This window comes from Dermacentor albipictus, chromosome 8 (genome assembly GCF_038994185.2).
Source record: "Dermacentor albipictus isolate Rhodes 1998 colony chromosome 8, USDA_Dalb.pri_finalv2, whole genome shotgun sequence".
Lineage (NCBI taxonomy): Eukaryota > Metazoa > Arthropoda > Arachnida > Ixodida > Ixodidae > Dermacentor > Dermacentor albipictus.
In genome coordinates this window covers 124,233,382-124,257,500 of record NC_091828.1, presented here as the reverse complement: position 1 = coordinate 124,257,500, position 24,119 = coordinate 124,233,382, and the positions used below count along the sequence as shown (strand labels likewise).

Below are 24,119 nucleotides of genomic sequence, written 5' to 3'. Positions count from 1 at the left end.
TCGACTTTTGCTGTAGCTGCCGTAATGCCGCGCTAAGATGTCCTTGACCTTGTTTGCACCATGGAAACCCGCTGCAACGTAGATGCGAAAGCAGCTGGGGCACATAGCGCGAGCTAGTGCTATGAATAAGCGATCGTGCTGCTCTGTTACTGAGCGCTCGAGTCGTATATGGTCACATTGTGCACCACTTGTCCCCGGTCGTGGCTTAGTGGAAAGATGGCTAAGCGAATCCGTGCGGAGGTGTGCCCAAATCGATGGAATGGCAACTCTTAAAAATATCGTGCGTGACATTCATGTGCGTCCCAACAGAATACATATTGGATGCAACAAACTGATATATATACATAGAAGCACAACACCTAACTGTAAAGACTTGTAAAGAAAGACCAGGGAATGGCGTATAACGAACTGAAGATTTGATTCAAGGAGTCAGCTTAGAATTTCGCTTCATTTGAGCAAAGGAAACTTTGATTTTGATTTTCTCCGCTACTGCAGAGAATATTATCGTCTAAATGAGCACGAACGGAATCTTGACAGACCACTCTTTTGCACAATTCATGCCGTATATTCGATTCAATCTCCACATGTCTACTGACAGCAGCAGAAAGTAAACAGAAACACATCACGGTTCATACGACCGCTTCTGAATAGCTTCACCAGTCTGAACAAATTTATTGTTGCTGGTTAGGCCTAATTAAAGAGGCAGCTCAGGGAAGTTTCGCATTTAGCTTACGTTTTTGAATCCCCAGCCCAGGGCCCATTATAACAATACTTGAGGTGGTGGCGAAGCAAGGCTACAAATCCACAAGGAAGGTTTACACAGCTGCTATATTGGCAAAAAAAGAAAAAAAAAAGAAACGCCGCCGCGCATGTGGCAACGCAGGGCACATGCCAGGCAAATGGTAACTCAAGGTTTTCCGTTCGAGTTCAAGCGAAGTGCTAATGTAAAAAAAAATGCAGCAGATCCAGTGAGTTGGAATTTATGTAGAGTGTAGCTTTGTGTCAGTGTCGACACACGCGCGCGCGCACACACGCACGCACACGCACAGGTGCGCGTTCTGACGTCACTGCTCATGTGATGTAACTTTTTGACGTTCTCTCTTTGTGGGAACTTGTGAATCGACCGAGTAGCTGCTGCTCGTTTAAGAACTCCAGGTGGTCGAAATTATTACGTAACCCCCACAACGGCGTGGCTCATAACCCTGTCGTGATTTTGGCACGCGAAACCCCAGAATGTTCCAAATTGACTAAATTTCTTTTACTAGTTGAACTACTCGACTTCAAACTACCTACGATACTAACGTTGAGCTTGCCTCCACCTAGAGCTCCGGTTCTGCAGTGATCTTACGTGGAAAAGCCGCATTGAAAGCATTTTAGCATCTGCTAGCCGCTGTCTAGGCCTCAACAAACGTAGTCTAACACACGCCCGACCCCACGTTAGAAAACTAGCATACACTACATCAATTCGACCAAAGCTTGAGTACGCGTCGGCCTTATGGGACCCTGAACAAGAGTACATTGTACACATGAGACACATGACACATGAGTACGCATGATATTGAAGCTCTGCAAAATCGTGCTATACGGGATTTATTTTTTCGGACAGTTCACGAACAACTAGCGTCACACAGTTAAAACAGCTTGCTGAACTCGAGAATTTGTCAGTTCGTCGCAAAATAGCGCGCATAACAATTTCATAAGCTTTGTGACCACCCGTTCCTTCGTGGAGATTTTTGTCGTACCGCGTCTGCTATACTCCGTCGTCATGATCATCTTTTTAAACTGAAACGCGTTTTTATGCGAAGCATGTTACTAGAGCTCAACCCAGCTCCTCAGGCGCGGCGGTGTCGCCTTCAATACCACGTGACACCGTGACGTCACGACAGAGGAGAAACGGGGCTCGAACTCGCGGCGTTGCTCGCGGCGTCGCGGCGGTATATAAGTAGCTGCGCTTGCCTCTGCTAGACACTCACGATGTGAGATGCCTCCTGGAGACAGAGGTGCTCGTTGGAATGCGAAGCGCAGGTTGCGGCGTGCTACAGAGACTGATTTTCTAGGTGGCTTTGCTACGGCACAGCGACTACGCGCCCCGCATCGGACGCGGTGAGCGTCGAGCAACGCAGCGTTCGGCGCGACAACGAAATGTGCGCCTGAGCAAGCGCCGCACGCCTGAGCCGACGCCGACGACACCGGCTTTTCTGCGACAGGAGCTCCTTAACGCTGTCGCGGTAAAATAAAGGCTAGTATGCTTCGCATCCTGGGCTTAACCTTAGCTAAGCCACAGCCAGTTTTATGCGAAGCATATTACGAGGGCTCAACCCAGCTCCTCAGGCGCGGCGGTGACCATGAAATCACGTGACACCGTGACGTCACGACAGAGGAGAAGTGGCTTTGGCTCAACTCTTGCAAGACGGGCTGGGTGGGAATCGAACCAGGGTCTCCGGAGTGTGGGACGGAGACGCTACCACTGAGCCACGAGTACAACGCTTCAAAGCGGTACAAAAGCGCCTCTAGTGAATGCGGTGTTGCCTTAGAAACGCGCTGTTTCTAAGGCGTGCGTCTCTTGCTCAGGCGCACATTTCGTTGCCGCGCCGAACGCTGCTTTGCTCGACGCTCACCGCGTCCAATGCGGGGCGCGTAGTCGCTGCCCTGTAGCCCATTGTCTTACACCCCTTCGCGGGTCGACGGGAACGCTGTCGCGTTCCACTCTTGAAGGCGAAGAAGTAATGCATGAGTTGTTTCTTCGTCTAGCCGAACCAAATATAGCCAAGCAACAGCAGTTCACCAGGCTAAACAGTGGTTCAACAACTAAAATAAAGGCTAGTATGCTTCGCATCCTGGGCTTAACCTTACCTAAGCCACAGCCATTTTTTTTGTCCCACATCACGGTACGCTCATTCTTTCATACCGCGCACCACAACCGAGTGTAGTAAGTTGCCCTCTGACATTGCAACAGAACTCGACTTTAATCAATTTCATGAACTTGTTCGGTCGTATCTTATGCCCTGAATGTCCATCAACCGTGTTAGTCCGCTTTTTATCGCTGTTCTTGCATTTATTCTTATTTATCGGCTTTTTTATATTTACTTACTGTTAAAATGAACTGTTTCGTGACACTGAAGTTGGGTGTTTCGCATTTTATAGCCATTGCATTGTTCTGCACTGCATAAAATGAAACTTTAACACAAGTTGGCCTTACAATATTTTTTCTAGAGTGTGAATGTTTTCCGCTTTTCTCTTTTACCTTGTATATTGTTGTCACCTGTTACATGCTACCTTTGACAATGTTGCATATTCCCCCTATACCCTTTAGGGTATACTGAATAAATGAATAAATAAATTAAGGAGAAATTTTTTTTAGTTTGATCGAACTCATATTAGACTCGTTGCAGTTCAAGATACCAATCTTAATTTTTTCCAAAACAAAGAATGAACTCATTCTTTATCTTTGAAACAAAAGGACACTTTTGAAGAGAACAAAACCGAGCCGAGGTTCAATTAACGAAAACGCAATGCAATAACTGTTTCGTATCAGTGCTGGAATTTTTGTCACCCCTTTATGTAGCACGTCTTATACTCTGAATACTTGTATATGTGCGCGAACGATACATGTGGGGGCTTGTCATCAGCGCATTGAAGACTATGGACATTTTTAGCCATATGCACATTATTGCACATTGTTTTTTGTTTCCTCTTCCTTACAGGGTGGCGCTACGATGTTTGCTGAATGGATAAAGAAGTACGGAAATATTGTCGGGTACGTTCACGCGTGATCAGACCTTCTAGTACGTACACCTTGTTTTCTAAGAGCGCATGACTTGTGTGCTCATTGATATGTCAGGCTCACGCGTCAACAGTGAGCTGTGGATCGGTGTGCGGTGCAAGTATCGTTCTATCGCTATCATCCATCGCTATATTTTGTTCCATAGATATGTAGCTCTATACTTGGTCTTTTGTTCGTTGAATTGAAATTTCTCATTCCGTGCTTCCTCGTCTTACAGCGCACATACAGTATGTCGAAGCTAACGTTAGCCAAGCTGTTGCAATAAAAAAACATTAAAAGAAGCAGAGTGCAAGATACGATTTTAAGACTTACGGTATTCGGTCGTCAGAGGGCTGACGACTAAATACCTTAAGTCTTAAAATCGTATCTGGCCCTGTGTTTTATAAATCATATTTTTTTTTTTCAATAGTTTGGCTCATGTTAACTGGGACACCCTAGAAATAGTGATGAGGACACAGAGAGACAAAAAGATAATAATTGAGCAGTTTGATATATGAACGGATACGCACACGTCGGGAAAATATGTAGCGAAATCATCGATAAAACGATAGTTTTGAACAAAGTTCAGTTCTCGAGAGTTAACTATAGCTTTGGATCGAAGAAAGTTTTAGGTTAACGGTCTGGCTCAGTTGAACTTTTACGAAAAAAGAAAGAACTATAGGCTTTTCTAAGCGAGAAAACGTACTACATCACGAGATTCCGAGAGGATTCCGATGCACCTGCTGGAATAAAATTTGTTGCATATAAGGGGAAACGCAATTTTTTTTTTATGGCTGACTTAAGAGATCCGTTTAGGCTTTCAGATATCTCCTAACGAAATATCTCAGTATTACAGAAATTGAACTTACTGCAAAGCCTTGTTCTGGGGCTCACCGTCACTAAAAATTCACCACGAAATGTCATTTTTTTTTGTCATATTTTCTAGCAAATGAGCCAGCAATTTGGAAATCAAAGGTGATTATAATTATTTCCGATAGCCACGAAACATTGTGTATATTCACAAATTTTCTTTTCTTTACCCTTTCTTTATGTGCACAAGTCGAGCTTCTTAATTGAATTAAGTGTGAAGTGGCCATTTACGGCATCTTTGCTGACTTGCAGGTTCTACAACGGCGCCATTCCTTTCCTCCTGGTCAATGACCTGGAGTTGCTGAAGAAAGTGGAAATCGAAGATTTTCACAATTTTGCCGAACGAGGGGTGAGTGGCGCTCATTTGTGTGCTAGACGAGTTTGGCGGAATCCAAGAAAGACACAGAAGCAGGTTTCAAAAACGTGAGAAATGGATCCGTCCGGTCATTCCATCTTGCAGGAATAAGCATCTTATTGAATAATTTTCGCTCGAGCTGAGCAGAAAGACAACATCAACCAGAGGCGCCTATGGCTACCAACCTTCATGGGCTTCCTGCACACCGCGCGTGGAGTCAAAAGTCGGCTCACGAAGGGTAATGTCCCTGTGTGTGGATTAAACTAACTCTGAGGTGGAGATTTATTTAGCGTGCCGAATCGGTAAAGCTAGGAATTCGACGCGACTGTGTCGGTGCGCCAAACCTCTGAGCACAAGAGTGGAGCGGACGCCACAGGCACCGCGAACACCAACAACAGCGCCTAGGAATATGCGCACACAAACGCAAACATCATTCGGCGGGAAAGCGCTAGCCCGTAGAAACCGGTTACTCACATCTCAAAATCGGTGAACGGGAAGAATTCACCCAAAGGGCGCCCTGAATCGAACGACCTTTGCAGCAGCTCTGGCTAGCGGGTCGTATTCTTTATCATCAGGACATCACTACAATTCGACTTTTTTTTTCGGAGCCTATTGAATCTTGGAAAGCCCGAAGCACTGTGGAGAAACCCTGTGGTCACGCACTGTCCTTCCCGTCCAGAATGTCATCGAGGTCCAGGCCGTGCCCGACATTCGGCAGAGGCTGATCGTCACCGCTCCGGTCAACCGCTGGCGCGAAATGCGTGCCGTGCTCAGTCCCGCCTTCACCACCAAGAAACTGTCGCAGGTAGGCATAAACATGGCGCTTTTGCCTATTTCGAAGCCACCAGTAAGGTTTGTCTTCGTTACTGACGTGGGGGACCCAATGGTTCTCACCATCTTAGTGCGTCAACACCTCGATTTTTTTACATGGGTGGAGATGTAGGCTTGTCGGCCGGACGTATTGAGCGAGGGACAAAGTGTATATAGCACAGCGCCAGGATATCGACACAAGAAGGAACGAGAGACACACAGAGCTAACCTTCAACAATAAACAAAGTATTTGTTGAATGAAATATATCTCTGTGGGCTCGTGGGCACGTGGTTGTGAGCAGCTTTTTGCGAGCTTTTAGTGCGTTTTTATTCTTAATTTTTTGTTTCTTGTTTCCGTTTCTTCGCCTAAAATGTGTATTGAAATGTGGATTGTGACGCAAATGTGTAGATACCATTCAGCTCTTCGCGAAATAAGATGTTCACGACAAGCGCTGTGTGACTGTCGGTTCATCTCGCGTCCATGTCCTGGTGTTGTGCTATGGACTTCGTCCCAAGTTGGATTTTGACGATTGCCAAAGACGATTCAACGCTCAATTGTTAACACACGTGTCAGATGCCGTGCTGTTGTTGTCCTTCTTGAAGCGAGAAGAGCGGTAAGATGGGTAATGTGGTAAGATACATAATGGCACAGGTATTGTTTTTCCTTAAACGCTTTCGCCTTAGCTTTTTTTTTTGCACCTCCTATTTTTTTCGTACATAGCGGGATAAACTCACGGTTAAATATGTATAACAAAGGTTCAAATGTTCAAATGTTTCTGTGTGAAACAACAAATTACTAATGAGGTACTCATTAGGGAGTTAAACAAAGCTTCGCCAAGGGGTAGAAAGGTTTCAATTTCCCTGATCAGATACCTGTAAATGAACGCAACAACCTGAGAAAGCTATGGGATGTTGAACGCTAGTAGCATGCAAACTTACTAGGGCAGCAACGTGCACACCACTTTGGATTGACAGATAGTTCTGTCAAAACTCGATTTGTAATTTAATCAGTAGATGGAAATGCCGAATAATTGTACAAAAATGCACACCAGACTTCGTTATTTACACTTATCGCCCAAACCAGCGTACCCGCGAGATCACTGGCACCATATGTTTAACAATATTTTCGTGCACTATGCCTCTTTCTGAGAAGTTATTAAAATGTTCATGTCGAGCATTTGCATGCTTTGCAATCAAATGTTATCATGATCTTTTCAGAAGGAATTAGCTAGTCCTGAGCAAATGTTGATAAAGTGGAGAGAGAGATTGATTTTTTGTAGCGTAAAAGCTGACAGGTCGCTCTGGATTACTGTGTTTTCAGCGTTGGGGTAAGAAGGAAGAGAAAAAAGAAAGATAGAGAGAAACCGAAGGTAATGATGACGAGATAAAACAAGGAGCTGTACATCAGCAAAAAAAAAACGCAACTGGAAGCACGTATTACTATCGCATAGGCTCTTCAATTTCTCTAGATAAAGCCACAATGGCTTTCGGGGCCTAAAGCGCACAGGATTCTGACAATAAACCCCCAAAAAACTACGCTTTCAGAAGAACTGATTTGTCGATGTTCACCAAAGATCCGACACTTGATTGTCTATTTATCTCGCAAGTGCAGCAGACAAACACAGGATGTAGTCTATAGTCTCGGTCACGGTGCAGTTTATTCAAAGGTGATGAGGACAGGACGCTGAATGACGGAGCTAGTGCACCAATTGTCATGGCGGTGGCGCAAAGTGCCTCTTGTTTTTTCATCCTTCCTGGCTTACCAGTCTTCAGTTTGATCTGCCCGTATGGTTTTGCGTATATTTCGCTTCCGCAACTACTGGTACATCTCCCGCAGATCTTCGTCATTATGGACGGGTGCACCGACACCATGATCGAGCTGCTCCACCAGAAGGCGGCGACGGGTGAGGCCGTGGAGGTGTCGAAGGCCTTCAGGCGCGCCACCATGGACACCATGTTCAAGGCAGGCTACGGCGTCAACCTCGACGTCCAGCATAGCACCCCTGGAGGACCTCTGGATCAGATGGGCGACGGCGCTGGAGCGCTGTTGCGGAGAGTACCCCTGCAAGGAATAAGCTTTCTATCCAGTGAGTGAGCGGCTATATTTGTGGCTCGGTAGTTGCCTCTAATTCAATGGAAAGAAAACTAGGCGTCAGAAAAAAAGGAGATAACTTTAATAATTTATTTATTTGTTTAAGGATACCTTACAGGCCCCTAGATGCATTGTGTAAGGAGAGAGAGCACATCAAAGATTATAACATACTATAATTAGAACACCATATGTGAATACATATACAAAAAGTACGGTGTAAGAAATGCGCTAACATATAGTAATGTAGTGTTACAATTTCACCATAGACATACCGAATGCTTTTGAACGTGACAGGTCATTTAAAAATAAACTTTCACACAGTAAAATATAATAAATAAAATTACAGAGCGAGCGGGACATAATTGGGCTATAACAAAACAGTATTTAACGGATAGTTGGGCATTAATAACGGGGAAGGCAAGAAAAAACAGGTTGGTCATGTAGAGTTTGAAAAATGCTTTGTTAGAAGAAGCCTAAAATTTTTTTGGTCCCTCTCATAAGCAATGGCGTTAGAAAGGTCTCTCCAGAGGCGAATGACTCTTTAAATAGCGGAGTAGTTAAATGAATCAGTCTTTCCGTAGACACGAGTGAAATTAAACCGATTGCACAACCGTTTTGACCTGTAATTCTCTAAAGTCCCTCGACTAGTTTGCCGTGACAGCTGATAGAGGAATAGCCAGGTTTATTAGGCCTAAAACGCTGATGACCGCTCGCTCACGCACGCACGCAGTGAGTCTCCCACCACCGCGCTCAGAGGGCTCCACCTTCATCATGGACGTATGTCCTAAAGAAATTAAGACACCACATATGTATGTGCAATGTCCAGCTGGTCTTTCTCTGCATCGACGGTGAGCGATCAGCTCTTCTATGGCCGGATCCGTCACCTTCTGTGAGAGCGCAACCGATTGACACTGGCTTATGTGTTCCTCGCCTCTTTCCGACACTATGCCCACTTTCCCTCCTTGATTAAACAGCAGTATTAATCAGTACTGTAGCAATATTGATATTGAGCAGTATTGATTGTAGCAGTATTAATCGATACTCAATCTATGTGTATACTGTTCGTAAGATAGGCATCCATTTGTCTATATAAAGGAATAAGTAAAAAAATCCGAGGACACCTAAGCACTACCTATGAGTTGTGAATGCGAAAGCATTAATGTCCAATCAAACGCCGCGGAGCTGTCCTTCGAGTTATGAACTTCTAACGGGCAAGCGAGCGCGTTTTGATTTTGCCTTAGCGAGGCGCAGTTAGAACGCGGGCGAGAGAGAACGTGGACAAGGAACGCGCGGATGACGCAGGCTTCGGAGAGCGAGAGCGAGGGTGACGTCGCCTCGTGGCGATGCCCTTTCCCCTCGCGCAGCACCTGGCGCGCTACTGGGGTAACAGGTGTTCCCTCTCTCCCGCTCCTCTCCATCGAGGTGCGCTCGTGCCGTGGCGTCGCAGCCAATGGGAATTTAGGTGCCGTTTCGATGCTACAGACGCCGGCTTTTTGTTCAGTGAGTCATTCGATTCTCTCCCATGAATCAATAACACGAAACCGCAAGTATGCTTGTTTACCCTTGTCGAGGAGCGTAGTAAGCTCCGAGAGGTAAAACGAAACGTAACGTTCTGGATACTGTTCATGCTTCTCGCTGTACGTTGACGTAATAAAGCTATCGCGCGTGCCAGAAGAATTTCCTTTTGTTGTTTCGCATAGGAATTATATCGATTGTCCTAATGACAGTAATGCTCACAAATCATCGCGTAAAATACGTCACCGGCAATGCAGACGAAACCACGAAGGAAAATAAAATTGATTCTGACAACGTACTATAGGCGAGGACATCACATGTATGCATCGAACGGGGTCGTTCTGATTGTTTCCAGACTGCTTCCCGGAGCTGCACCATTTCTGGTTCCTTCTCACGTGGGTGACGTCAAGGGCGGTGGTCCCTTACTTCACTCTGACCACGAAGCTCATCCAGCCGGTTATGTCCGAGAGGCGAGCGAAGGCGCTCGTGAGCGTGACTTCTTTTGCTATTCTTCAAATGGAACGTAAAGTGGTGACCAGACAAAACGATATTTATTTGGAATACGTGCGCTTGTAACATAACCTTAAGTAAAGCAAGCATCTTTTTTTTTTTCTAAGTGATTGCGGGATAAAAGGCGAAGGTAAACTCCGACCTCAAAATACCTAACCGCCTTTATCTAGACTGGCTATCCATCTAAATTGTGGTGGGTATTCTCAACTGAAACGATTGTAATTTGCCACCTGCATACGTGCATTATAGTTGGGTTCGTAGCTTTTTGATCTGATTGTAAACTGCGCTTCCGCGCGGGAGCCGAAGCGGTAACATTGCTGTTGGGTTTTGTGGTTTGATGTTCGTCTCCATGTTAGATAACGTCCTGTCCGTCACACTCTAGTTTACCACTAAAGCTTTCGTTTGCCTCCTGCCGTTTCATTTTGTAAGTTCGCTCTTACGGTACAAGGCGTGGGCTCGAAGAAGATCAAGCAACATACAAGCAGAGCCACCAAAACTTTCATCTAGAACACAGGAGCCGTGCGTTTGCGCACATGCCGGTTGTCTCTAGTGATTTTCCTGCTTCACACGGAAAAGTAATATGTCTTGTTTTGCAAGGCAAAAGAATACTTGACTAAGAGCCCAGATCGTATACTAGCGAAGTTGAACTGGTATTCCCAAACGCAACAATATTGTCGATAAAGTTAGAAGAAAATAGAAAGGAAAAAGTGAACCTCGAACTTCAAGTCAAGAGAAAAGACGAATCCTAACATAAAGCTAAATTTCAAAGAAGTAAGATAACATTTATTTGATTTATCCGTTTAAAAAATGCGCAGTCCATTCATGTGACGGCACTCGGGCTGCCGCGTGGATGCCCCTTGCGCCATTGCAGGCCATTGCCAGCTCCTTGAGGTCCGGTCACGACAGTTCGCAACCAAAGGAGGACATGGGGAGAGTTTTATGGCAAGTTCTTAGTCTTGAAGAATGTTAGAACTGTAACGACTTTTTAACGCCCATGCTGTATTGCGTTCGTCTTTTGCAGCAAACGAGCGGTTTCATGTTGGTACGATTAGCAAATTCTGTTGGTGCATGACGTCTTGCTTTTTCTTCTTCTTATGTCCTATTTCTCGAACATCTTTTGTAGCGTGAGAAAGCTGATGTCCTGCAGCTTCTTTTGAACAAAGAGAGTACGGGAGAGCTGTTCAAGAACGACGCGCACGGTGAGTCGTGACTGAGGGTCTGTTATTTCCTCGCAAACTCGAGCCTGAGAAGCGGCAATATTATTTTTTTTTTGTGGGGAGCACATCGCAGCGGGAAAAGTACTCCAAGATATACTAAAATTCTCCATATTTTCAAATTGCAATAAAGATTTTTTGATCTTTTCCCAACTTTGAACACCTCAACTATATTTAGAAGGTGTTTACTGCGATAACAGTTAAGCTCTACCAATTATTTTTTGCCGTTTCTAGGAGGTATATAATATCCTATTTTTATACAAGCAGGACCCTGGGAACCTTTCAATAGTTCTAGCAGGGTTCCATTTGTTAACACATAAAACTATCGATGGACTGTAAGACAAATAATATAAATACAGATACTACAATAATTTTGTTGAGCTAAAAACATATTGGCAAACACGTGAAATAGTATTTTTCTTTCGTTATACTTGCGGCCAACTTTCTGTGTCAATGAAAGGAAAGCTATAGAGAGGCGGAACTTCTGCACTGTGTTACTGCGCCAAGTAGTCCGGCAGCGTGTGACAGAGCTCTTGATTTCTTGGGGCAGATGCTGAATCAGGGCAGCTTCCATGTGCAACGGTTTCGCACATGACCAAACGCTATAGAGACAGAGAGAGAAAGAAAAAAAAGGAAACTAAGTTAGATTTGGCACTCAGCCGCGTATTTGCCTTATTTTGATGTTGCAAATGCGATGTTAATGCTCGCTTTTCCACAGCTTAAACTAACGCGGATGAGAATGGGAGTCTTTTTTCCAAGAATGCTGTTACTAGTGCGCGCTTTGCCTGCGTAGCTTTTTCCTCATTGCCACGGAAAGTTGTCCAAAAGTATAACATAGGAGTTGTTTTTGGAAGGTAAACAGACGAAGGGGAACAATTTGCTTATACAAATAAAATGATGTGGCTAGAGAGAGAGAAAACTTTTAGTCTGAGCAAGAGCAGTCTGCGCCCTAGGCGGGCGGCTTTTTTTTCCAGGTAGCACGTGGGCCATGGCAATCTCCCGTGCCTGTTCGATCAAGCTGCGTTTTTTCTTCGGGTCCGGGTCTGATATAGATTGGCGTCCCACTGATCTGCGGTTAGTGTTTGGGTGTCTACGGGGCCATGTTTTCCGACACATCCTCATACCATATAGCGTAGTGTGCCTGGGACATCACAGTACGTGCAGAAGTATGAATGCTAAGTGGGTAAGATCCGGTGCAATAGAGTAACGTTGACCCAGCCTAAATAGGGAAGAGGCAGTAACCCTCAGAAAATTGCAAAATAATGTGCATGATGTGCTGTTATGCGCCAAAGTGTTGCAAAGTTCAAAACTGAATTTATTGTGCGAGTCTGTTGGATTGTCTATCCTTTGCGCTACTCCATAGTATCATCTTCGTCAGTCACCGTGCTCATCCTTGCCATATGGCGAATAGCACAGCCTCTCCGTCACTGCAGAAGGATCTTATACACTTGAAAGTGGGAGCCGCACCTGCTAACCTCGGAACTATTGCGCTGCATTCAATAAACGTCTTTCAACTTCACGCCCCCAACGACGGCTTCTTCAGAATAGCAAACACCAATCAAGAAGGCAATGTTTTTTGCCTACTGCAAGCGCTGGGAGCGATTCAAAGAGCCAGAAGCACGTCATAGACGCCATGTTTTGGACGCCATTTATTAGTGCAGAGTTTTATGCCCAACTCAGACTCGTAAAATGGTGGTGATGTGCAGCATGCGCTTCACCGGCTGCAGTAGGCAGTACGACCACGTGGGAGGGCGGCGTTCTGCGCCTACCAAGGAAGTCGTTCTTAAAAAATGGTGGCACGTCGATTGTTAAAGAAAGAAAAGGAAACTCATCTGTGTGGGCGCTTTCACACAGTCTGTCAAGGCGCCACGTGGTCGCCCGCAGTGCCGATATCACACACAGAGGCACGCGACGTCACATGGTTCAGAGTGTAAAAGAGAGAGAATTTGTCGCACAATCCTGTCATTATTACTTCTTTTTGGTCGAGTTGGTTCATCTTGAAATATGTGGGTAACAGCGCTAGCAGACGACCATAAGAAGGGAGACACGCACACACAGCGCTTGTGTGTACGTGTCTGCCTTCTTGTGGTCGTCTGTTCGCGCTGTTACCCATATGTTTCAACAACCCTGTCAATTAGCGAGAATCCCTTTGAACAGTACTCGTTGTGCTCCGGTTCACAGCACGAAGGAAAGTAGCAAGCGAGGTTAATCCCAACATCTCAACGAACACTTTACGGTGGCGCAATTTTTTCTATAATTTATCTCCCGAACAGGATTCGACGGGAAAACGAAGCTGGCGCTGACGAGGGAGGAAGTGATCGCGAATTCGGCATTTTACTTGATTGCAGGGTATGTAAAGCTTTTTCTTTTATCTTTTGCTCACATCACGCGAAGTGCTAGTTAAGATTATATCGTGTATATACCACTATTTTATGTGAGACCATGAGATAAAAGAATTCTTTCCTGTGAAAAAAAATATCGGTACTAAAATTCACTACGACATGCACTACACGTTCGTGCAAACGAACAGAGTAACGGACGAACGAATCAATTCAACCTTAAACGTTATACAGGCTGATATTCCAGAAAAAGCTAATTCTTGAGCAAGTTTTGATGTTTGGGTCTCTAACAATTTATTAAACTTGGAGTGACCTAAAGAACACGGTGACGTAGTACGTTTGGGCACAGACAAGTACCATATGTTCCTTGCAAAGCGAAGCTTTAGAAGCAATCCAAATTTCAGTTATCGAGGCCTTTTTTTATCGCTAGATAACGTTTCGTTGCAGCAGAATGCAGCAACTGTAGCAAACATCTTTTCTTTTTCTTTTAGAGTGCTGACGAGTTCACGTTCTGAAGCACAGTCTATATGCTCTTACTGCTCGCAGCCTGGAAGCGACGCCGAACACGATGGGCCTCACCCTGCACCTTCTCGCGTTGCATCCCGAGATTCAAGACAGGCTACAGGCGGAGATCTCGGAGGTTCTCCAGAAAGACGTGAGCTAGCGGGCCAGAAGATGACTCGATGCTGATGTCTAAATAACGGCGCATACTTTGCGACTTCGGGTCGTGCGACTTTTCCCTGAAGTGCGAGAGTGCGGTGGCTCTTCAGCGCATTTGAAGCATTTGAGCTAACTGTCGTAGTATATATCGCTGTTGCAGCTCTAAAATCCAGGTTTTAACGCTACATTTTCACCATGATTCCACGCTATCTTGCCCAGTAATCAATGATTCTGGAGCTACTGCTGTTTTGGAAAGCGCTCGAAACTCTCTCATAGAGTGGCTGTCCACGTATTTTTTCTCAGAGCGTCACAGATGTGCATCCTAAATCTAATGTTCTTTAGTTATGTCAAGGCCAGTTTTGTTATAACTAGTCTAATGTTCTTTAGTTATGACAAGGCCAGTTTTGTTGTAACTATTAAAAGACTTCATTGTGTAGGACTTGTTCACCTGGTTGGTACCGGCTCATTTTGAAAGAATTACACAAAAGAGCATGCAAGACTGGAGAACAAGTCAAGTGCTTTCAGTGAACTTTTTCTTGAGGTAACATGAAATCACTTGCCTTGTTGTCTAGTCGAATGCGTTATCTTTCTTTGTACCTTATTTTTTCAAGATGAACACATTTCCTTTTTTGTGAAAGAAAATCAGCCTGTCGGCAAATCTTTTTGTTGAATTTTGACATTCACTCACGCCACTTTCAAGCGGAATGGTCGATTTCATTGCAAAAGCGAAATTTTTAGACCCTCTGTAGCTGTAAGTTTTGTCTTGTCCTTTCTACAGACGAAAGGCAAGAGTTCACAGCTGCTACAAGGTACTATGTTGTGCTCAGAAGATAGTGGAAGTCCAGCTCTAATAAATACGCCGCAGTGCCATTTCTTCAGCTTACAATAGGTGTTCGCTATTCTAGGGCAAGTTTACTTCGAAGAACGTGATGGAAATGCCGTACATGGATATGGTTTTGAACGAGTCTATGCGCTTCTACACTGGAGTGGTAGGGTGAGTGCTGCTTACACAAATGCGTGTCTCGATTTCAAAGCGTGAATGATCTGTTGAGGCTCTGCTTGGTTTGACACCTGCCAACACATACCTGTAGACATTCAGCGTTGCACTTACTAACCTTAAAGATAGGATAAAAATATAAATGCTACGGTCCCACGTTGTCTTAATAAATATACGATTCGGAGGGCAAATTGTGCTGCTTATTAGTTGGTAGTCCGTTATGATATCTCAGCGCATTACTCCTTAAGATAAGGAGGTGGCTTTGTCTTGAGAAAGGAGATAGCAGTAAGAACGTATACGGCTAGCTCTGATAGGTCTATTTTCTTATCAGGCAAAGGGAATGCGAAAGTTTATTGCTTTTAAACGATAACTGGGTGCCAACAAAAAAGGACAAGGGCCTGACAGGAGCTTGGGGAACCGGGAAAAATTCGGCATTGTGCACAAGTGCTTCACGAAAATTTTATAATATATTATACAAGCACGTGAACAGGAAGTCAACGTGCATCAAGTTATGTAAGAAGTGCGTACAAGTAGAAAGTATTCATAACCTATTGCAGGAAAGATACAATTAAATGTACATAATTTTGTACAGATAAACAAAACGTCAGTCATAAAACACAGAACACTATTTCAAAGCTGACAACTTCGCAAGCAAGAGAAACTTCCTTCATACCCTTTTAAGAGGAGGTTAAGCATCCTTCTACCCTTTCAAGGGTAGGAAGATGCGTGTGCGCTATATACTAAATAAATATATTCCTTGGTTTGTTCAGTTAGGTGTGAGGTGCATTGGTAGATTGAAAACATTTTAGTTAAACGTAATATTCACTTTCGAAAGGAAATCCACGTTCTATTTTTGAAATTTAGTAATTTAGTCTTTGCTTGCCGAAGTTAGTGCGCGTTATTGGTGGAAGTGTAGGTTATTGCGGAAAACATTTCTGCTGCTGGAATTATCTGAAAAAGAAAGCGCAATTCATGATGATGGATGTGTTAAAGTAAACAGAAATGTGCTTCAGTAGACTGTTTTATAGATGCTATGTTTATGTAATAGCGGTGATGTGCGAACGTGTAAAGTTCTGCCACATAAAACTTTTATTGCCCGCAAAGCGCGTTTCATGAAAAAAATGGTTTATGCAATTACTGGATGTCGTAGTTCCCTAAACAAGAATGCACTACGGTAACCTAGACTGCACAAGTGCGTAATTCATGGCTGTCTTTAGCCAAGGTGGCAACAGATGAGATATTTTGTATAGACAACCAATGGTTTTATTCACATCAGAAGCTAACTTTGAGGTGTGAAAATTGCAGGAAAGGTTCGTTCTCTTCTCACTAAACCAAACACCAAGAAAATTCGGGTTTGAAGGTCGCCGTAATTTGGTATGATCTTAAACAAATACGTCCTACTGTATTAATGGGCGAAAAAAAATGTAGTTTGGCTTCGACAAAGTTTTCACGCGTTAGCCATTAAGTAGATATGCAGTTTACTTGAATAGGCATTTACCACAGCCTTTTATTTGGGACAGGGAAAAAGATAATAAAAGTGCACTCGTGTTGTCAAATTATATTATCAGATCAGGCTATTCGCGTATGTTAGCGATATCAGTTTTGTACGTATAATAAAAACAACAGCGATTCCAATATTATTTCTTGAACGCCTAGCGGAATGACCAATTTCTCGTAGTGTAGACCACTAACCTGTACATACTGCAGTCTTTTACTCAAACAGTTCTCTTAAGGAAGTCATGGTTTCAAGCCTTTTACATTTCTAGCGTAACGTTTCTAAATGCTTTTAACATTTCCAGCCGCGAGTGGTATTAGTTATTTCACGAATCTTTCTTTTCCCGGTAATTGAAGGCCAGGTTTGGTTTGGCGCACAATGATTTATTTATGCGTCCCACCAGTTACTGAAGGAAACCTAGTACGATTGGCCATGACTACGCTCGCTTCGCTGTAGCGAGACCCAACAGACTTCATAGCGTCGACGCATATAATGGAGGCCACTTATGTCGCGCGACATATGTGCAGCTTTGTTACACGGCGTGCAGAAAGGGACTTCGAGTTCAAGGGCACCAAAATTCCCAAGGGACTCAGCGTCATGGTGCCTGTCACTTACCTACATCACGATCCCGAAGTTTGGCACGAACCGGAAAAGTTTGATCCGGAAAGGTGAGAATAACCCTTCCGCTTTATTTTCTGTTTTTCTGCAATCGCAGTGTTCGCGAAAAGGGCGGCAACACGACTTTAGACTGCAAAGCGTAACCGAGAAACAAAGATATTTGCGGAGCCTTTAAGAGCAAGTATGTTCCCTGTGTCAAGCAGCGCGCGGAGAGATGTTATACTGTCTCCTGACATACTTGAACAACATGACTTACTCGCTCAAAGGTCCTGCGACATTCTTCCAAACGTCGCGGGTCCAGTTGATGGCAATGGTGGAGTTGTTTTGATGAGGCTGGAACGCTTAAGAAACTCGTTGTTGTACGTCGAATAAACCCAGGTTGTCAAAATTATTTTGGAGCCCTGCACCGCGGCGTAGTTCGTAGTACACTTTAGCGCTCCCTGACGTAAAATTCCATCAATGTTTAGAGCTTTATCACCGCTGACAAAAGAACGGCGTTAGCATTACTGCTAATGAGATGGCCTGCGGCCGACTGCGCATGCTCGGGGTTTACCATGCATGATATACAGTAGCGGTAAAGGTATTGTTAATGCGGCAAGCTGTGCTAAAAGGCTCTTATATTACGTAAAAGTGACATATATAAAGATTTGCGCGCAGGTAACAAGTTTTTTCAGGACATTTAAATCGGTTAACCAAGAATAATTTGTTGTTCTCTTCCTCAACTGATTGCTCAAAATAGACGTTCCAATGAAATAATGCCTCTAAAAGCATGTTCAGCAATAGTTTTCACACCTATTTCAACTTATTGTAATTATGCCATCATTTGTCTTTAAAACACGCTTTCAAAGCATCTTTTAATGGTGGACAATGACTCAGATGTAAATAATGGCTTGCCTACGTAGGGTAGCGTATGAGAAAAGCAACCAAACGAGAGATTAGGCTAGATGATCTGGCACAACTGGCACAATCAAAACATCTGGCACAATCGAAAACGTTACACTTTTCATTGAGCGGTGGCTGTTGGAGAAACTATACACCAATCCTACGAAAAAGTTATCTCGTACACAAGGCTAATATTCTGTGCATAATGGTTCATTGCCACTTTTCTTTCCTTTGGCATTTTTCGTAGTTTCTTTGCTTTATGCCGGATTCAGTGAACACAAAGAGTTCGTGCAAGGTTACTCGAAGTGATTAGTTGTAGCCGAACAAACGAAATCTCAGTCTCGAGCCAACATTTCGGAACGGGGATTTATGTTCGTCAGGGCCTTGCCGAAACGATAGCTTTGGACAGAGGCTTCCCATGTTCGATCACTTTTTATCACGCATTTTTCATTCTTTACTCTATGCACATCATAGGTTCAACCCAGAAAACAAGTCACAGATCCACCCGGTCAGCTTCCAGCCTTTCGGGAAAGGCCCCCGGGAATGCCTCGGAAAGAATTTTGCTCTCGTCGAGATGAAACTGATGCTCTCGAAATTTCTCGCCAATTTTAGGGTCATCGTTGATGAGGAGCATCATAAGGTAAGTGCGAGACAACCTGCAAGTCATGCTGCACGTTCTAGTACGTACGCAGCAGAAGTGTTGGTGACTTTCGGGAGTCAGGCCTAGCAGCGCGGCTGCTCTACAAATAGTGACTTCAGTGATCTGCTATGTGCTGTGCCAAATACGTGAACTACAGTGAAAGCTCTCACCTAGCAATGAACCTTTTTATAAACTAGAATATAAATACGCATTTCTCGTCTTCTTTGCCGTTTCAGCTGTCCTCTCTCTTTTGTCCTTTTAATCCCATCACATCGCTTGCCCACTGCTGGAGCACCCTTCAGGTGTTAACCACGGACAGTTACAGTGCGGCAAGCAGAAATTTGCTTCCTTCCTGCTCTTTATAAAGTTTCATAAACTAAAATTTACTGCGGTTTTTTCGCGGAACACACGGCGCATTGGGGGCAATGTCAAATAATGCAACGAACTTCCAGCTGTCTACATTGCGTATACAATCATTGAAGGCATCGGCTAGTGAGTTGATGGTGGATTTGAGAACAATGTACTGCGTAGTTAAACTTATTCGCGTCAGGTGGTGTAATTTGAGCTCTTTTGCTCTTTCCCGTATAACCGTAACTGCCGACGAAGCCAACAATACGTGTAGGCAGAGAATACATAAGGTAATTGGAGCGGTATTTGAATAGGCAAACTTTAAACCGGACACTAATGCTAAGTTACGCTCTGAGAGCTCTCGCCTCATTTGATGAATTCAAAAATGAGAATTAACGGAGGAAATCAAGGACAGACTATCCTTTCTGAATCTGCCTGCCAAATTACGGCGAAGGTGACGTCAGTGTGGCGGCACGAACTGAGACAGATTTTATTTCGTGCACGGAATTTCTGGTATAATTGTCAGGTGGCAGTGTCATTTATCCGCGAGGTCTACACAATGCATTTTTTTATAAGCGTGTAGCCAACTTCCGCCAAACTTTGCTACATTCTATGAAGCTATGGGAAGCGAAGGGGTTTAGGTCGAGGTCGTATCGCGACTGCGCATTCTGTTTTAAAGCGTTTGACGCACCAGGTCACCGCTCTCAACAACTTTTGTCAGCCACGAAGTTATCAAACACCTCTCATCCGACACCTATTTGGCATTCCCAAAAAGCTTTTGTATAATTTGCCCAGCTTGACCTATTATTATCACTATTGCTTCAGCAACGAAAAAGTGAATTTGTTTTCAAGCAAACTCAGAAGTGTCAGAAAAATTTACGCGGTCTTGTGGTGCCGGAAGGGGGGCGTCTAGTCTGATACCATTTTGTGAAATATCACTTAGAACCTCGCAAAAAAATAAACAACTTGCTGTCTTATTCAGTCTTTGTGTTTATCTTGGTTTATCTATTCCTGTGCAGGAACCTATCAAGCTGAGCTCGGCATTCATTACCACAGTAGTCAACGATGGCATCTGGCTCAAGCTTGAGAAAATGCAGCGCGATCCAAGCACAGGTTCAATGAGGAAAGCGCGCATGGCGGCCCTTGAAGCCCGCATCAACGCTTAGTGGCTTCCTCGACAATTTTTCACCTGTGCCTTACCTCGCTGTTTGGAGCTCGGAAGTTGCAACCGCTCCTAGCTCGCTAGCTGTTAGATCTCTAGCAGGCACAGCAGTAGGCTGATATTTCTTAGGACATCTCACGTATATAGCCGGAATCAAAACGACTCATCTCCTCTTATATAGTTCTCGGGGGAGTACAATAAGTTTCTCGTTTTCCTTGTTTATCTTTTTTCACTCAAGTTTCTTCCTGTTTATTAACTGCCAATTACGAGCAACTCGGCCACTGAAGAGCAGGTTATCCTCAAATCCTTATTAGTTCATTTTTTTTCTCTGGTCACGGCGACGGTCATTTCGCAGGTGACCAGCGTAGTAAGAATGTCGTTAAAACCTCAACGAATCAACAGGCTAAAAACGTTCGTGACAATTCACTTAACAGCAAGAAATAATTGACTTGAAGAAAAACAGCGCAAAAGAGGCGAGGACGTAAAGAAGACAGGTACGACGAACGGGCGCTAACTTCCAACTAAATTAGCACACTTGACAAACGTGCAAATAGCATTCTGGATCAGACATGTGCTCCTACTGTACTGAGGTACTTCGACGACTACATGATGGTCGTTAGCGAAGTATTGCAGTCGAGGCTAGATGAAAAAGTAGAAAGGATAATTAACACCTTTATAAACGCGTCTGGGGCTCTAAACTTCACATGCAAGCGGCCAAATGACAATTGCATTCGTTTTCTGGAACTGAAGATAACGTTGTTGAACACGCCAGTAATGGTGTACCAGCCACGGTTGAACAAGCAACTGATTTCATATGACAGTGCCCACTCCAAATTATTAGTAAAAAGTGGAGTCGCTACGACGTTTCTGAAGCAACCACTAAATAAATCTTGCGCTCAGAAGGTATAACAGAGCTTTAATATCCACGTTACAAGGCCGAGACGAGCCGGTTTTTCGTTCATATCTAGTTTCTAGCGTTTGTGATAAGCTTCTTCAAAAGGTCAGACAGGTAGGGGAGGGAGTTAGCAAAGAAAAACCAGGTGATAGCAGGAACGTACTTGCGATCCCATATTGGCACTGGATGTCCCATAACCTCAAAAAGGTTGCGAAAAGGCACAATGTTAACATTGCCTTCAGTGCGCCATGTAAATTGGTCTAGATATGTCCTTGGCGACCAAGACAAAACCAGACCCTTGCTCTAAGAAACATGAAGCATTTACTTGTAAACATGTACACGCAATGCACAATTAAGAAGTGTTGTCTGTGAAATTCCCCTGAGCTGCAACCAGGTATATAATGGGCAAACGGGGCGTTGCTACAATGGAAAGGCGCGAGAGCACAGCTGGGCCGTAAATAACAATGCGGGCGGGCATTTGGCTGAACATTGTAAGCGTTGCAAATTCTGGAGATAGACTGACACGTTCTGGAGATAGACTAGAAAGGGAGTTACTGGAAGCCTTTTACATTGTGAGGGCCGAGGGCACGTGCATTAACTGCCCATGAGTGGCACTTCCGACAAAGAGATTGCTTTTCTGATGCGATAGAGAGTTCATGGTGTCACGATGGTGCAATTCTTTTTTTTTATGCATATATATAAACCTTGCTTCTTCAAATAAAAATTTTGTTGGAAGTCAGCGCCCGTCTGTTGTACTTATCTTCTTTTTGCCCTCGTCTCTATTGCGCTGTTTTTTCTTCAAGTATATTGCACCAACTTGCCCATATCAAGCTCCTGCAGCAAGAAATTATATCGGGGTGGGTGGCATCGTTTTGATGAAATCGACCTGACTTATAGCGCTTAATATGTCTCTACCTGCTAACTGACTTAGCCTGTCCATCCTTCTGACCTTCTGGCCTTCCGATCTTCTGACCTCCTGATCCTCCTGATCCGTCCTGACCTTGAGTGGCCGCAAAGTCCTGCGAGGTCTCATGTTTTTTTCGCATGGACGTGGAGCGTTTAGAGCTTAGCACATACTTTAATTCATGTGTATTTTTGTAATGAATAAACATCAACTGTCGTTCGTTGTTTGTCTTCCTGCCTTCTTTTTCTCTGCTAACGTTTCGCCTTCTACGCGTGGGTTGTTCATGCATCGTAAGGGAACTCATCCACGGCAAGCAATGTCATTGCATTATATCCTCCTGCATGCAGTAGCTGGGGCCCTGTAACGTAAAAATATTTCAATCTGTGTTTTTATTCCAGTCTCCTGACATCAAATTTCCGTGAACGCCAACGAAAGGATCGGGCGATGACTCGCAGCGTTGTTCAAACCGCCCAATCAAACGCTCTCCTCATTTATAAGAGGTCACCTTTGTTTGCTTTCAAAAGCGAATATCATTGCCTACCTTGACAGGGTTTTCCTAACTAATTGGCTGACAAGAGACGAGGAGCACGCAGAAGCGGAGAGGGCTTCAGTGGAGCCGATGTAGTGCAGGGAAAGTATTCAACCTGAGGAGGAGGGCGGTGCCGGCGTGTGGCATTGGCTCGATTGCCCTTGCCTAGCCTGCGGTGGCCGGTCGAAAATCGCGACGGCGCGCAACGGAAGGCTAAGCGTGTTGCTTAACAGACGATCGGCGAAAAAGAGTGGCCACGCACCTAGCGGCACATTTTCGGTGGCCCAGTGCATTCAAGGCGCAGCTCGCTGAAGCGCTGGCGTGAAAGACGTTAATTGAAAAGCGACATACCCAGTGCATTTGTGAGGCAGCCTGCTAAGTAGTCGGATTGTTGTCCTTGAGGAACCTTTGTGACGGGGCTCGTCATTGTAGAGTGACCCTTTCTCGTTGCCACATAGTTACCCGAGTTACCCCAAATACGTTCATTTGAGAGTGGCACAGCTATACTTCCACATACCCAGTGGCGCAAGCATACATCAAACAGATTCATTGAAGAGGTGCACAGACCAAGAGGCACATACTCCAAGGCTCCAAGTCAGCGCCAGAGAGTGTCTACAAACAGCGGCACCTACCCAGTCCCGCATCTGTACGGTGACCCACGTAGGTCTGAAAGAGGTTCGTTGAAGAGCGCTACGTATGTGCACGTTGTCGCGTAATCAGTGACTCGGTGACTCAAATCGGTCCAACCGTTGGTTCCCAACTCCGTTCCCTCAGCACAGCAGCCCGAAGCACTACCCATTCGACCACGCACCACCCAGTGACGCAGGTGGGCGGGAAGACGGTTAGATGGAAACGCAGCTACAAAACGTAGTTCGCGAAAAGTTAGTGAGGTACCCAAAGAATGCCAACGCCTTAAAGCTTATATTCTCCCAACCATAATGATAACGCGAAACGTCAAGTGTCCTCCAACGGTACTTATGGTGCTATCACATTAACAAAATTAGAAAAAAATAGTAGCAGACGCGCAGTCAAGTAGTGTGCGATGTGCCGCCAACTAGACGCCAGAAAATAAACTCCATGTGCATGGTGGGGGCATGAGAAGTGGCGGGACAAAGTAAGGAAGGCAAATGGGTCTGAAAAAACCGAGCTCCTCTGATCCACTCATTCCTCTCACTCTATGCGGAATTTATACAAGATGAATATACTGCTCTACATGCTTGTAGGCAACTGAGGTCGTATACTTTGAAGAATTCGCCTTATCAGTGTGTCGTACGAGATTTCCAGGACTTCCCACCGCGTCCTTTCCACATTCTCAGAAACCTTGAGCTCGAAAATTGCGTCCACGTCGGGTTGAACCAGGAGCCGGTCATTTTGTCTCATCACTCATCTCCATCTTCAGAGAGAAGAGGCGGAGTGACGTAAGCTGCGTCGGCCTCCCCGATAAAAGAAAAACAAGAACGGGTTGATAAGACTTCGTCTCAGAATCAAAGATGATGGATGTGGAAGCTACGCAATCGATAC

The 24,119-nt window shown here is 44.6% G+C and overlaps 1 protein-coding gene across 1 annotated transcript in view; it reads left to right on the top strand.

The window, feature by feature from the left end:
* Nucleotides 1-21,035, top strand: part of LOC135918317 (cytochrome P450 3A11-like) — a 38,887-nt gene extending 17,852 nt beyond the window's left edge. The window contains exons 3-14 of the mRNA XM_065451985.2: nt 3,705-3,757; nt 4,886-4,982; nt 5,668-5,793; nt 7,636-7,885; nt 9,761-9,891; nt 11,039-11,114; nt 13,403-13,478; nt 14,015-14,123; nt 15,034-15,122; nt 17,148-17,288; nt 18,595-18,760; nt 20,128-21,035. Coding sequence (XP_065308057.2) covers nt 3,705-3,757; nt 4,886-4,982; nt 5,668-5,793; nt 7,636-7,885; nt 9,761-9,891; nt 11,039-11,114; nt 13,403-13,478; nt 14,015-14,123; nt 15,034-15,122; nt 17,148-17,288; nt 18,595-18,760; nt 20,128-20,274 — 1,461 coding nt within the window. The 3' untranslated portion in view covers nt 20,275-21,035. The remainder of the gene's footprint in view (nt 1-3,704; nt 3,758-4,885; nt 4,983-5,667; nt 5,794-7,635; nt 7,886-9,760; nt 9,892-11,038; nt 11,115-13,402; nt 13,479-14,014; nt 14,124-15,033; nt 15,123-17,147; nt 17,289-18,594; nt 18,761-20,127) is intronic.
* Nucleotides 21,036-24,119: the final 3,084 nt, after the last annotated feature.